At 38.8% G+C, this 15,230-nt stretch overlaps 1 protein-coding gene across 3 annotated transcripts in view; it reads left to right on the top strand.

Moving 5' to 3' along the window:
• The window catches only part of PDE6C (phosphodiesterase 6C), an 89,910-nt gene extending 75,349 nt beyond the window's left edge, over positions 1-14,561 (top strand). For 2 of the 3 annotated variants that reach the window (XM_070609402.1, XM_070609405.1), the window contains 7 exons: positions 7,321-7,421; positions 9,203-9,310; positions 9,396-9,459; positions 11,395-11,469; positions 11,586-11,669; positions 12,031-12,187; positions 14,227-14,561. In XM_070609402.1, the coding sequence (XP_070465503.1) occupies positions 7,321-7,421; positions 9,203-9,310; positions 9,396-9,459; positions 11,395-11,469; positions 11,586-11,669; positions 12,031-12,187; positions 14,227-14,288 (651 nt within the window). In that variant the 3' untranslated portion in view covers positions 14,289-14,561. Of the gene's footprint in view, positions 1-7,320; positions 7,422-9,187; positions 9,311-9,395; positions 9,460-11,394; positions 11,470-11,585; positions 11,670-12,030; positions 12,188-14,226 lie in introns of all 3 variants that reach the window. The other variant, XM_008520675.2, reaches the window with a different exon arrangement.
• The last annotated feature ends 669 nt before the right edge of the window (positions 14,562-15,230 follow it).

Genomic DNA, 15,230 nt, shown 5'->3' with positions numbered 1-15,230 from the left:
GACAATCTTGTATTTTCGAGTAAGAATTTTCTATACAATCCGCTATGTGATACCAAAGGCAGGTAGTGTCAAATAGAATTTATCATTTAATTTTACATTTACTTACTAAAGGAAAATATCTTTTAAAACTACAGCCAAATATTGAAATGTTTGACATTGGAGCACTCCTAGTATGTCGTATGTTTTTCCTTTTGGGATTTGAGAGTTTATAACAGAGTTACAGTTTTCCATCTTAATTTTTTTTTTTTAGTGTTATTTACCCTGCAGTCCTAACTGGTTTTGATGGCTATATAAAGGCGTATTATTCTTTCTAAAAGGAATATTGCATCCCGGTAATCCATACCACCCTGGTGAGGACCTGTCTACCATGCTATTCTACCTGCTAATTGCAGACTTTTAAGACCTGTAAATAGCGTCGCCAGGCAATGCAATCACAGAGCTTTTTATGACCAGGCCAATTGAACGCGGAAAAAAATGAAATCTTTAGCCATCAGATGTTCTCTATACATTTTTGGAAGACAGTGTAGTTCTTCTACTTATTTATTTTTTGTATAAAGAAAATATTTACATTAAAAAAACTTTAATTTTTTTAAATAAGAGAAATCCTTAGGATTTTCCAGCAATTTTGACAGTTTGCGGGCATGACTCAGACATTTTGTTTGCGTATTATTAGGCTTTGACCTAAAATGTCCGTATAGCCCAGTAGAGTTGGAGTCAGTGCTTTGAGGATTAAATCACCTGTATTCTAACCAGACAGAGATCGACCCTTGAACCTGTGCTAGACGGAAAACGCTTCTTAGTCAAATTTGTAAAAGTATAGATTTTAATACTGTAGCGTACTGTAGAAATGACAAAATAAATTGCTCAGCGTAAATAACAGAACCCGTTTATTATTCAGAACACTTCTTTATGACGTTTATGATCATTTTACTTACGGTTTTTCATGCCAACTCAATCTTGTACAAAGAAGCCATGAAGAAATGACCACATCTTGTGTGTGGTCACCAGTGAGCCAGGAACGTGTTGGCCACCTTCTCTCAGGGGTGTGGCAGCTACCACGTTGAAGACGTGAGCTGCCTGTGCTTTCTCTGGCCTCACCAGAGAGCCCTCATCAGAATGAATTAGAGCCATTTCTGCCTACCTTGGTGTGCTACACAGAATTTCTATTTTTATTGCCATTTTAATAGTAGGGAAAGAACAAAAATAGACTCTTTCTGATGGCAAGTGAAGCCAGCTGGGCAAGTGGGGGCCCAGATGGAATGGGGCTGGGGGTTAGGCCTCCAATTATGTAGATATTGAGTTTCCTTTGCTATTCATGTCTAGTGTATTCTTTATAGCCTTTTTTATATATTTATTCTTTTCCATTTTGTTTTGTTTAATTTCCTCAATCTTATGGGCTATGTCCCCCAACATTTAAGTTGTTTATTCTCAGCAGCTTTTTTTTTTTTTTTTTTTTGAGGAAGATTAACCCTGAGCTAACATCTGCTGCCAATCCTCCTCTTTTTGCTGAGGAAGACTGGCCTTGAGCTAACATTTGTGCCCATCTTCGTCTACTTTATATGTGGGACGCCTACCACAGCATGGCTTGCCAAGTGGTGCTATATCCGCATCCGGGATCCGAACTGGTGAATCCTGGGCCACTGAAACAGAACATGTGCACTTAACCGCTGTGCCACCGGGCCGGCCCCATCTGGGCAGCTTTTAATTTGAATTTCATCAACTATAATGCTTTTATTTTCAGTTTCATTTTTTTATTCTACTACTGAGCTTCACTAGTTCATTTTTAATTTTACTATTGTTATCTGACAATATCATCTTTGAATTCTTATGTATTTGAGACAATGGAGAATTATTGGTGTGAATTTTTCACGTTTCACTCGATATTTCCTTTGATATATTTTTTACCTGTCTTTTATTTGTGTTCCTTTCTTCCTTTGTTTTTTCTTAAGGTTTGGGGGGAGGGGGTGTATGAATACACTACCTTTATTTATTCAGTCAACCATTGAAAGACATTTACATGATTTCTGATTCAGGGCTATTACGTATAGTGTGGCTATGACTATGTAGTATGTGTCTTTTCATGAACACATGCATGCATTTCTGATTGCCGTATATTTGGGAATAGAATTGCTTGGCCACAGGTGTGCGTATGTTCCACTTTAGTGGGTATGGACAAACAGTTTTGCAGAATGGTTGTACTAACATACGTTCCTATCGACAGTCAGTTCCAGTTCTCTGCATCCTCTCTAAAATTTGGTGCCTTCCCTCTTTCTCATTTTAGTCATTAGGGGATGCAGTATTATTGCATGGAATTTAATTTGTATCAAATTAAATAGCATTGATCAATACCTATGAGATACAGTTTCATACGTTTATTGGCTTTTTGATATTTTTGGGGTTGCTTGACTTTGCTTTCAACTTGATTTGTGGGAATTCTTTATATATTCTGGTTTACATCTCTTTTGTTGGATATGTGTATTGTGCGTATCTTCTCTCTCTCTGTGAATTGCCTTTTACTCTCTTAATGGTGGACTTTGGTGACTAGAAGTTCTTGATTTTAATATAGTCCATTTGATCAAAATTTTTAGGAGTAGCTCTTTTTTTTTCCCCTCTTAAAAAAATCTATGCTACTCAAGGTCACAGAGATATTTTCCCCTAAAAGTGGTATTGTTCCTCCTTTCTCGTTTAGATCCACAATCCTTTTATAATTTATACGTGGTGTGAGGTAGAGATCAAGACACATTTTTTTCCATGTGAACCTAGTACCATTCATGTAAAAAGTCACCCTTTTCCACCACACTTCAGCGCTACTTTTGTCATAAAGCAGGTAACTGTACAGGCGTGACTCCGTTTCTGCCCTCTATTCTGTTCCACTGATCAGTTTCTTTCTCCTTTGTCAATACCGTGTTATCTTATTTACTATAACTCTGTAATAAGTCTTAATGTCTTATGGCATAAATTCTCTAGCCTTTTTCTCTTTCAAGATCATCTTGGCTTTTATTAACCTTTCGCATTTCCGTAATATCAGTTTATCAACTTACAAACACACACACACATACACAAACCTGTTGGTATTTTGGTTGGAATTGCATTGAGTCTGTAGGTTCTTTTGTGGTCTTTATGCAGGGGTTTTATCCTATTCCCTATTGGAAATTACTCGTCCCTTAATGGAAACAGCTCTCCGCTGAAGAATACAGGGAGAGAAGGGTGGGAATGAACTGAGGAAATCGTCAGCTTCCTATTTATTATCTCCAACACTCTTTCACCAATTCTATTTCTTTTGTGTGGGGAGCACACCTCTTTTATTTTGGTTTTCCAGAAGTTGGTAAGGCCTGTGTTGAGCAAAGTCCACAGAGCTACAGGCTCCCTGTGTTAGGATCTGGCCATTGCTGTCTGCCTTCGTCACTTCTTGTTACCCATGGCTTTCTCTTTGGCCCAGGAGACTAAGCAGTAGGAGTCAGTACAAATGTCTATCAGCATAGCTTTTCCATCAACTCCTCCTGGGCCCCTGTTCTGTGGTGTCAAACTGGATCTTCAGGGACAGCCTGATGTCCCTTGTGTGCTGTCCACATCCTGAGACCTCTTGCTCTGATTAAGGTATCACGGATTCTGCCTTTGCTAACTTAAAAAAAAATTGCATATGTATGTATGTATTTAATCCTCATTTTTTTCCAAAAAGGATTTAATGGAGTTTCCAAAAATACATATAACGTTAGAGAAAAAGAAAACGGTGGCTAATGGAAAAATAAGATGAAGCATAGTAAAGACCCCAAATGTGTATAGTGAGGTATAAACATTTGTTAGACATGGGCCACAAATTTGGTCAAGAGCTTTTTAGCAAGTGTACAAAACACAAGCAGGCTCTTTTATACGAATCTATATCCATAGCTTAAAAAGAAACCACTTAGGAGCTCTCCTTTTAGGAAACTTAGCTATGAAAGGAAGAAAAGAGAAAATGTAAAAGAATATGGAATTAAGAAAGGGTTTTTCAATCAGGAGACCTGTACATGTTTTTCGATGAAAATGAGAATGAGTGAGAAAAAAAGATAGGTGAAATTCAGATATATTGTGCTATCAACAGAGGAAGCCGTGCTGAAAAGTTAAAGGTACACCCATTTTTCTTAATTATACCAATTTTAAAAGTATGTCATTCTTCTTCCTTTTTTTAGTCTAATATTAATTTACGTTATAAAGTGAAAGACCTTTTGACAATCTGTCAGCTTTAACACAGTTGTTTCATTATTTTGGATTGGAAAAAGGAATGACTTAAATGGAGTATGACAGTGCTAGTCCTTTTTATTTTTATATCTTTCTTTATATACATAGCTTTTTCTCTCACACACATGTATATTTGGCAAATAGCGACAGGTATCCAGGTTTACAAATATGAGCAACATGCATTAAAATAATTGGTACATAAAAAATAAATATTGATTTATTTGATCGATGGTTGTAGATTATGCACTCTGTCCAATCTGACACTTGGCGGAGACAAGAAGGCCTATCCTAAGGGATTATTTATTTAAATTCAGCAGCCTGTTTTTCTCCTCTGCTAATCTTAATATTTTTTTGTGTGAGGAAGATTGGCCCTGAACTAACATCTGTTGCCAATCTTCCTCTTTTTGCTTGAGGAAGACTGTTGCTGAGCTAACATCTGTGCCAATCTTCCTCTGTTCTGTCTGTGGGATACTGCCTCAGCATGCCTTGATGAGCAGCGTGTAGGTCTGCGCCTGGGATCCGAACCTGCGAACCCTGGGCCACTGAAGTGGAGTGCAGGAACCTAACTGCTACGCCACCAGGCTGGCCCCTATAATGTTTTTATTTGGTTCTTTTTCCTAACCATTTTTTTGTGTGTATTTTAATTTTATTTTTTAAAATTACACGTTTAAGGTGTGCAACATGATGTTTTGATATGCATATACATAGTGAAATGATTACTACAGTCAAGCTAATTAACAAATCCATCTCCTCACACTGTTACCTTTTTCTGTGTGTGTGTTGAGAACACCTGAGATCTACGCTCTTAGCAGATTTTCAGTATACAATGAGTATTAAAACGACTTCGTGTGCTATTACTTTGTCTAAAAGTTGAAGGATTTCCACACAGCTCCCTTTCTCCCCAGTGCCTCAGTCAAGGATGGCTCTAAGTGTTCCTGGATCTACAGAGTATGTGTCGGAAGCACTCATACACATTACTTTTGGAACGTAACAATGTATATCAGTGGATAAAGAAAGGCTGCTACTTGCTTATGCAAATATGCTGCTGGGTCACCACCAGTCCAAAGGAAGACCACCAAAATCAGGGGCAGGTTCAGTGGGATTAAAATTCCAAATGCCCCATTTACTCCTCCTTTTTCCCCCGCCAATCCAGACCAGGTTGAAAATACCCTATATCCAGAAAATTGGGTCAGAGATCACGCCCAAGGGGCTGCTGTGAACTGTCTCAAGAAGGAAGTTGGTTTTGATGTAGACAAACTTTCTTTTTGTTTATTGTAATTTGGCATGATCATCAACAGCCATTTTTTCCATTCTATCAGTTTAAAAAGACTAACTGTAGTTGCTATTATGAACTCATTATTTTAACAAAAAATATCACAGCTTCCCTTTCTATTATTTATATCTGCTGTGTAAAATACCATTTTTCTTGTCCTGGATGTTTGTTATAGAAAGATGACTTTGTATAATATATAGTATAGTATTGAAAACTTGAGTTCTTGTCCATTTCTTGCTTTTTAACATTTCAATCTCCTCGAATGACAGAGAGCCATATTTGGTCTTGGGTTTGTAATTCTGTTTTAACTTGGAGCTAGCTTCAAAACTTTGTATAACAATAATAATGATACAGCAATAATTAAATTTTGTAGCAATTGACAGTTTTGAAATGCATTCCCAGTGACCGTCTCATTTGAGTCCACATTCCACAAACATTTAACGGTCGTAGACTGAGTGGTAGCGAGTTAGCAGCGCAGCTGTTATCCTAGTTTAAGAAAACAAATACTCGCAGATGTTAAGTGACATGTCCAGGATTATTTAACTACCAAGTGGTGAAGCTGGGAACCGAACCTGGGCTCCTTGTTGCGAGGCAGTGCGGTGCCGTGCTGCCTTGGCTTAGATACCAGCCCTGCCGTGTACTAAACCTTAAGCAAGTTACTTAACCTTTCTGCTCTGTGGCTTGTTGTGAGGTTAAGCGTCTTCATAAAGCACTTAGAACAGTGCCTAGTAAGTGGTATACCTTGTGTGAATGTTTGCTGTTGTTATTTGGGGCTTAGTCCAATATTCTTTTCTAAATTTTGCTGCCTCTGTCTCTAGGTAGGTTAATAGACTATTTCCTCTTTCTTTCCAGTGGAATTTTTCTGTATTTCGTAGAAGTCAACAATTTCATAGCTGTCAACTTCATTTGGCAAAACCACTATACATCCGTCCTTTGGCCTGTATGCCTAAAATGGTCTACTTGAAATATCAGACCTTTTGTAAACCACTCCCAGGGGGTGGCCCGGTGGCAGAGTGGTTAAGTTCGCCCGCTCTGCTTTGGTAGCCCAGGGTTCGCAGGCATGTGTCCCGGGTGCGGACCTACACACTGCTCGTCAAGCCATGCTGAGATGGCATCTCAAATAAAATAGAGGAAGATGGGCACAGGTATTAGCTCAGGGCCAATCTTCCTCACACACAAAAATAAACAAACAAAACCTCTCCTAGATTCGCAGTCTCATTTTCTAGAACACTAAGAAATGAAGCTGATCCACATGTGAAGAGAGTATCAGTGTGAAACTCTTTGAAGAAAGGTCTAGTTAAGTCTTTGTAAAATATAATTGCAAGAAAACATTTGAAGAACAACTTGGGAGGATTTCATTATTTTTTCCTGTGTACACATGAGTAGTAGTATAATTTGCAGAAGTTTTCCAACAGTTTCTATAATCACTCTGAAATTATCTGGTGGGTAATTCAACATGTCTAACAATTCGACATCTACCAGGCATTCTTTATTAAAGCTTCTCAATTAATACAAGCAAATTTTAAATCTATTGTTATTTTTTTAAATGGTCCTGGAAAAAACACTTATATTTACTCCAAAAACTTATACATTGATTACAGGAATATTTGTTCATAGTGTCTCCTTTTATAGTTTAAATTACCTTACTCAAAGCACAGTAGGGGCGTAACTTAATCGAAGAGAGAAAATTGAAAGCAAAAAAAGTGAGAGAAAGACCTAGTTTTCTTCTCTCTATAGTAGAATAGTCTTTATTTTGTTAAGCATTGTTTGGTTGTTTGTTGAATGAAAGGCAACTTAATGATTGCACTTTGTGAATTTTCATCTTACAGAGTTTAAACATCTTCCAGAACCTAAATAAACGCCAGTTTGAAACAGTTATTCATTTGTTTGAAGTTGCAATAATAGCAACTGACCTGGCTTTATACTTCAAGTAAGTACGGAACCCTCTTGCACTCTGGGTAGTTCTGCCTTCTGTAAATGGTCCCTTGCATTAAAGTTCAAAGGCATTTATTCATTTTCCTTTTGGATTATCAATAGAATACTCTCAAGATGAATGATAGTGAATTTACTAGACGTCTGGAAACATGTTTTAAAAAGCTAAGCCCCTAATATTAATTAGTTTGTTATCTGAAGAAGTTTGAATTGAAGAATATGCAGCAAGGTTGGTGCACTGCCAGAAGAGTGACGTGCCAAAACCTTACGAGGTGGCTTTGTGTCATGTTGAATTCCTCATGGTTCAGAGTCTGGTATGTAGAGCTGCAGGCATAGACATTTCATCCTGCCCGAGTCTGGGGGCTGAAATATGTTGGCGATACTGATGCACATTAACCAAACTCACAAGATTCTGACTTATATACAGCAGAGCACCAGCCTATTTATAATACTAATAATTACCGAGGAGACCAGATACTCTAAGCTTCTGCATGCTTTCTTGTCAGTGAACTATAAAGTTGCTTGCCAAAAATGCATTAGGACAAGATAACTAGTTATAGAATCTAAATATTTAAAGACTTGGATGGGCAGTATCAAATTGTGCCTCTCGGATCCTTCTTAATTAAAAATTTAATTTTTACATAGTTCAGACATGAAGACAGATACTTAGAATAATATAATTGATATCCAAATATCCATGACCCAGATTCAACAAATGCTGAGATTTTGCCACACTTGTCTTAAATCTCTCTTTTTTTTTTTTAAGGAGAAAAAAAGTGATGCAGTGAGGCATCACACCCCTACTCCACCATGAAAAACCCCTTTTTCTCCCTCACAGATGTCACTTTCCTCAGGTTGATGCGTGTTTGTTCTTTCCTCCCATGTTTTGTATGGTATTGTGTGTTTTAAAATTTTCTGTAAATGGTATCATACTGTACATACCTTTCTGCAACTTGATTTTTTCACGCACTATGTTTTAAAGATTTCCCTTGATGGTAAATGGAGATCCAGTTCGTTCATTTTAACTGTATATTCAACTGTACGAATATACTATGATTAACTTAGCCATTCTTCTATTTGTGGACATTTAGATTACTTCTAGTTTTTCATCATGGCCTTCAATCCTTCATTGTGCCTCCTTATAGATACATGACAGTGTCTCTAAAATACACACCTAGAAATGGGATCGCTGTAGGGTTTGCATATCTTCCATTTTATACCGCATTGCAAAACTGCCCTCCTGACTCATGCCAATTGAAACTCCCACCAGCAGAGTTCACGTTCCTGTTATCCCATACCTAGATGACTCTTGATCTGGGCACATTTAATCTACTTATTTGTTGGTTTTGTTAATCTGAGTATGAGATGGCATCTTATTGTTGTTCACATTTGTATTTTCTTGTTTACCAGTGAGATTGAGCATCTTTTCATATATCTTGGGATCTAATTTTTTGTTGGTTTTATGCATTACATCATCTTATCACAGCTTTGGCCTTTATGTGTATGTTATGACCTCTTTGTCACATGAAACCTGTAGTTTTAAGGTATTCACACTTATCAGTTTTTTCCCTTTATGGTTTGTGCTTTTGCTGTTTTAAACCCTTTCTGTGCCAAGGTTACATGGTCGTTCCCTGTTCTCTTATCCCCTGGACCCTTAGATCCACTATGTGGACATCTGATGCAAAGTGGGAACACGAAGTCTGAAAAGTACTTATTAAAGATACCTTTTTATCTCTGGTCTTACATGCTAAAACTGTTGCACAGCTGTATCTTTTTTAGGAAGAGAACCATGTTTCAAAAAATTGTTGATGCTTGTGAAAAAATGGAAACTGAAGATGAGGCCATCAAATATGTAACAATTGATCCAACCAAAAAAGAGATCATCATGTGAGTAGTCAGAATTGTATCCCTCTTTGGGCAAAAATAGCTTATTTCAGATTTCTATTTTAACCGTTTTTGCTTCCTTCCAAAGGGCGATGATGATGACTGCATGTGACTTGTCAGCTATAACCAAGCCCTGGGAGGTGCAAAGTCAGGCGAGTACAGCTCCGTGTCCTTTCCTGTCACACTCTCAGGTACTGTCTAGGCCCCAGGGAAGAGTGAACATGAAGACATCTGGCAGCCTCAGAAGTTTGTTATTGCTATCAATTCTATGACTATAGATTTTGTCAACGATTATCTTTCATTACCCTGGACTTGTCTTCTAAGACAACTGGTTTATCATTGTAAAACAAGAAAAAAGGAACTTGAGAAGTTAAGACAAAAATAAAATGTTCCCTGTTAGGTTTCTGTTAACGAAGAAAGGCAACTAGCTCTCAAGCGCTCGCAAATCTCAGTGAGATAAGAGGTCATTGGGTCGGGCCCCACGACAGGCCGAGAGAAGGAAGCTTGGAAAGAAAATGCTTTTTGAAAAGAATTCCTTATCATTGAACAGGCTGTGAAAAGTTTCTCTAGAATTATTTAGGGAATGTCTGAGTTTTTAGTAGAGGAGCTAAATGAGCACCAGACAAGGAGGAGCCATTAGTGCTTTCCTCTATCAAGGGTGGTTGGCTCCTACCATCTCTTCTTCAACGTGCTGTCAACTAGAGACGGCACCGTCTGTGAGTTCAGGTTTAAGGGTGCCTTCCACAGAAGTTCTTCCCCAACCTTGGGGAGAGTGGGGAGCCACTAGTTCACCTCTTGATTTCTTACAACTTGGTTGAAAGAAGCTTCTCTTTTTCCCTCAGTAACCTCTAGGGAAAACCCTGAGGAGAAGAGAGGTCGGAATTCACTGGGTTCAACTCTGAATGTGATTAATATTTGTAAAGATAGAATAATTGGATCCATTAAGTCCACAACCAGACACTCGTGCTTCTTTCACCGTGACACGCCTGCTCTTCCTCCTCTAGTCTTTACACAATCACCCAAGCCAGAAAGCCGAGGTCTTGCTTGAGTCCATCTCCCCCCTTTCAAAATCACTCCTGTCTCTCACCCTTGCTCCCACCTTAGTTCAGCCTTTCCTCCTCGTCCGTCACAACTGTGGCGGTAGCCTCCTAAGTGGTCCTCTCTCATCATTATCTCCCCAACCTTCCTGTTGCTGGAATCGTTTATAAATAGAGCTCTTCTCAGCCACTCCACCACTGAAAAGCCTTCTAAACTCCCCATTGCTGGAGGTTTTCCACCTTTTTTAAAAAAATGAAGTAAAGTCCATTTTCCCCCTACAAAAAGTTGTACAAAGGTCACTTTATAAAAGAGAACAGAACAAAGTTACCTTATCTTAAATCTCTCTTGGCCTCTGCCTTCTTGGGCTACCAGTACACTCTGGAGGAGCCCTAGGGCTCAAAGGATGAGAACCACCCGCCTAGAGAATTAAGTTCAAACTCCCCAGCAAGGTTCACGTGACCTGTCACTACCGGCCCTTAACCCACCCTCCCCGGTTTATCTCCCTCACTTTCTCCCCTGTCACTGCCTCACACTCTGGGCTCCTACGCAAACGCTGTACTTTCCGTTTTATCTCTGATCTTTACTCCCTTCTCCTTGATCCACAGCACTTCATACTATTACTATCACAGCACTTGCCACGTTGTTTACATGGCTGTCACTAGACCGAGAGCATTTTCAGGAAAAAGGTCACATTCTATTCCTCTTGGCAAGCCTGGCTCATGCCAATGTAAGGCAGACAGCAGGTGTTCAATAAACTTGATAGATATTGGGTTTTAAAAAACTGTATAGATTAACCCTCAAATATCCTCACACTGTAATCAAAAAAAGCTGTGTTCTAATCTGTGTGTGCATGTGTGTGTGCATGCCCACAGGCAGATACACAGACGGTCCTCGCCTTAAGATGGTTCCACTTGACAATGGTGCGAAAACAACTCACATCCAGTAGAAACTGTGCTAGAAACTGCATCCTTACATATCACTCATAGTAACAAAATGCAAATTCTCTATTAATAAGTCACTTTCGTGAACCAAGTCTCTCTTATTTGCAGGTGGCACTTATGGTTGCAAATGAATTTTGGGAACAAGGAGATCTGGAGAGAACAGTGCTGCAGCAACAACCTATTGTAAAAACCTTGACATAAAAATGCACTACTTAATTACGCATTATCACTACAAGTCAGTCTATTTTGTTCACTGAATCTTAGAAAACTATCTTTAAAGGATTTATTTCTCTTTCTAGCCTATGATGGACAGAAACAAAAAAGATGAACTACCTAAACTTCAAGTTGGATTTATTGATTTTGTTTGTACTTTTGTATATAAGGTAAGTAAACAAACATATTCGAGTGAAATATATAACCATCTGGATGAGAATTCTTCTTTCAAACTGTAACCAAAATCAAAAAGTCACCCACATGGAAAGCCATTAGGAGTGTCCTTGTTTCTCCAGTGTTTGAGCTATTCCCTAATCTTTCATTCAGGGGTGGACTGAAAGGTGAAGGAACTCAGATGTGAGCAAACCAAACGGACTGACTTAGGCAGGAAAGTTTCCATGGCACTGAGTTCCACTCATTTTAGCAGCTCTGAGCACTGTAACAATTCCGTACAGCTCCTTTTCTGCATATGAAAATTATTGAAAATCAACTATATGATTTAGGTAGTTTCTGACCTAAGATTCTCTCTAGGAATTCTCAAGGTTTCACAAAGAAATCACACCTATGCTGAGTGGTCTTGAGAATAACAGAGTGGAGTGGAAATCCCTAGCTGATGAATATGATGCAAAGATGAAGGTAATTGAAGAGGAGTTGAAAAAGCAGGAAGAAGGAAACGCTATCGAAAAAGGTTAGATGTAATCTTGTTTTTGCTTCTTGTACAGTAGCCAGAAGTCAGGCTGAGCTTAACCTCACATGATAAAAGCATAAACAGTGAAAGCAAATTGGAAACTTGCTTTCCTGTACACAGACTGGTAATTATAAGAAGGTGACTGGTGGTTTTCAGATTTTTTTCCCCAAACAAGATCTTAGGTATAATTCCAGATGGAAGTGACTGGTCCAGTTGAAGTAGGGATTGGGGTTAGGCTTCTTCAGCCACCTAGAAGGTGGCTCCTGGGTGTACCTCTGCAGAATACGGAGTTTTTAGAAATAATATGAAAACCATAGAATCAGTGGGATCAGAGTTAAGTGAGAAAATAATTTTAATCCCAACAGTATGCATTAGCTGTGAGACTTTGGGCAACTTGCTTAACCTCTCTGAACTGAATATTCGTCTCTAAATACTGAGGTTTTACAGATCTCCAGCCTCACTTCCAGACTTAAGGAAGCTCTACATGTAAAGTGAAGCTGGCCAGCCGAGCGGGGTGACCTGAGTGGTACTCCAGGACTTTGCCTGTGCCTCAGATGTCTCTGCCCTGTGCTGTTTTTCCCGATGAAGTTTCTACTCCTGAAGTCTTTCTGTTAGGTTTAACATTATCCTCAGAAAGCCTCTGTTAAGATGCTTAGAATCAACTATTAGTTCATGAGATGACGCAAATGTCATCTTGAAGTGGAATGCTAAAGTCACAGCTTCGTATTTTGTCTTGAGAGTTCAGCACTCAAGAGGTTTTGTAAGAAATTGTTGTTTAACAAAGAAATCATCTCTATCTGGAAAGGCCTTGTAAAACAGAAGATACAACATTCCTTTTAGATGTTTCTATTGTGTTTGGTGTATTTTAAAGAATTCAGAGAGAGAGAAAGTATTCGCTTAGAAGGTTAAGGATATCCTTCAACAGAATAAAAATGGGAGTTTCTGACACCTTGATATCCGTTCACTTAGGTATTTATCAAGGGTCTATTCTGTACAAGGCCCCGTGTTAGGCAGGCCCTGGGAAAGGGGGTCCTTGTCTCACAGAGCTGACCATCTGGTGGGGGAGCTAGACATCAAACCAAAAGATGGACAATTGATTATCTAACTATAACTCTCAGAGCAAGCATGAGGTGTGTACCTGGGGCACTGGGGAAGGATTTCCCGAAGAAGGATGCTTATGCTAAACTCTGAAGACAGTAGGCTTAGACTAAGAAAGGAGGAGGGGTTGGAGAGGAAGGGAACGAACAGAATATGCACAAAGGCCTTGAAGTGGACATAACCTTGATGCAGTTGAAGAACTTAAAAAATTGGTTTAGTTGGAGTCTAGAGAGCAAGGGGGGCCAAAGTACCAGATGAAGCCGGTAACGCTGGCAGCTCTGCCCAGAGCCTGTTGCCTTGAAGGCCTTGCTAAGGATTTGTCCTCCAGAAGAGGCAGGGGAATCATTAAAGGGATTTAAACAAGAAAGCGCTAAGATCTGATTTGCATTTCAAAAAGATGATAGAAGTAGTAATTTGTACTGAGTGAGTGAAAAGCAAAGGTATTTCCTAGTGCAATTACTCTCTATCTCAATTTTATGGCTAACGGGGTATTAGGTCTTGTCAGTGGCTCCTGACATTTTCTTTTCATAGTCAGTATATTGGATATGGATCTTTGTACTTCATTTGCATAAAAAATACTTCTGAATTTGTTTCCTACTACACTGACAAGTGTCTGTGAACGAAGAACATTATTTTGTATCTCCAGACAACAAGCTTTGTGCCTGGCACAAAGCAACAACTCAGATTCCCAGACTGCATAGTTCAGTGGCTCTCTTAAAAAACAGATGTTTAATTGGCTAATCATTTATTAGATTCTTTTCTTAAATGGACCAATTCTGAATATGAATTCAAGTTTTTAAATGGTCAAACTCTTAGTACTTGCTGTAAGTTAAATCTATTAATTAGGCTATAAAGTTGACATTACTATCATAAGAATGTTAGAATAAAAACACTATATATCCACTGACTCCCAATAATACTGCTTTTCTCCTTTTTACTAGCTGCAGAAGATTCAGGAGGTGGTGGTGATGACAAAAAGTCCAAAACATGTCTAATGCTCTAATAGGCCAACTGTCTAAATTTCAAATATTCTATCTACTTTTGAAGACAGAAAACGTTCAAAGAACGTCTGCAAATTTCATTCAGCAAACCATCAAGTAACAGAGTAAGAGGATCTTCTGAAAAGCTACCCTTGTGACCATCAAGAGAAAATATATTGCTAGCCTGAAAACCCTGAGGGTCAAATAAAGTTCAACAAAAGTGCAAAATAAGATGAAAATAGGTGCATTTTTGGTGCCAATTTGTTTTAAATTAAAAATATAAAATCCTAAAACTAGTCACCACTTCTTTTTTTGCAAGTTCTTGTTAACTGTATTCATTTGCTAGGGCTACTGTAACAGAGCACTACAGACCGGGGGGCTTCAACAACAGAAATTTGTCTTCTCACAGTTCTGGAGGCTGGAGGTCCAAGGCCAAAGTGTTGGCAGGGTTGGTTTCCTGTGAGGCCTCTCTCCCTGGCTTGTAGATGGCCGTCTTCTCCCTGTGTCTTCACATGGCCTTCCCTCTGTGTGTCTGTCCTAATCTCCTCCTCTTACAAGGACACAGTGCTATCGGATTAGTCCTGCTCATATGACCTCATTTCACCTTAATCACCTCTTTAAACACCCTATCTCCAAATAGTCACATTCTGAGGGACTGGGCGTTGGAATTTGAACATACGAATTTGACAGGGGACATTATTAGCCCATAACAGTAATAATTGTGATTCATACCTCAAATCCCTTCCTAAACCAAAAACCTCTCATTAACATATCTGAATGTAAATACAGTACAGAATGTATAATGTATGTAAATATATATAGGAAACAAAGAAAAAGGATGTCAAACATGATTCCATCTGAAATGCTTATCATCCCTTCCCTCTACTTTTCAGCCCTGATAATGGAGTGGTGAAAACCACAGCACTTCTGGCAGCATATAAACTATGTCTTCGTCCTATGCCCTT

Source organism: Equus przewalskii, chromosome 1 (genome assembly GCF_037783145.1).
Source record: "Equus przewalskii isolate Varuska chromosome 1, EquPr2, whole genome shotgun sequence".
Classification (NCBI taxonomy): domain Eukaryota; kingdom Metazoa; phylum Chordata; class Mammalia; order Perissodactyla; family Equidae; genus Equus; species Equus przewalskii.
Note: the sequence above shows the minus strand (reverse complement) of the source record. Positions and strands in the feature narration are given on the sequence as shown.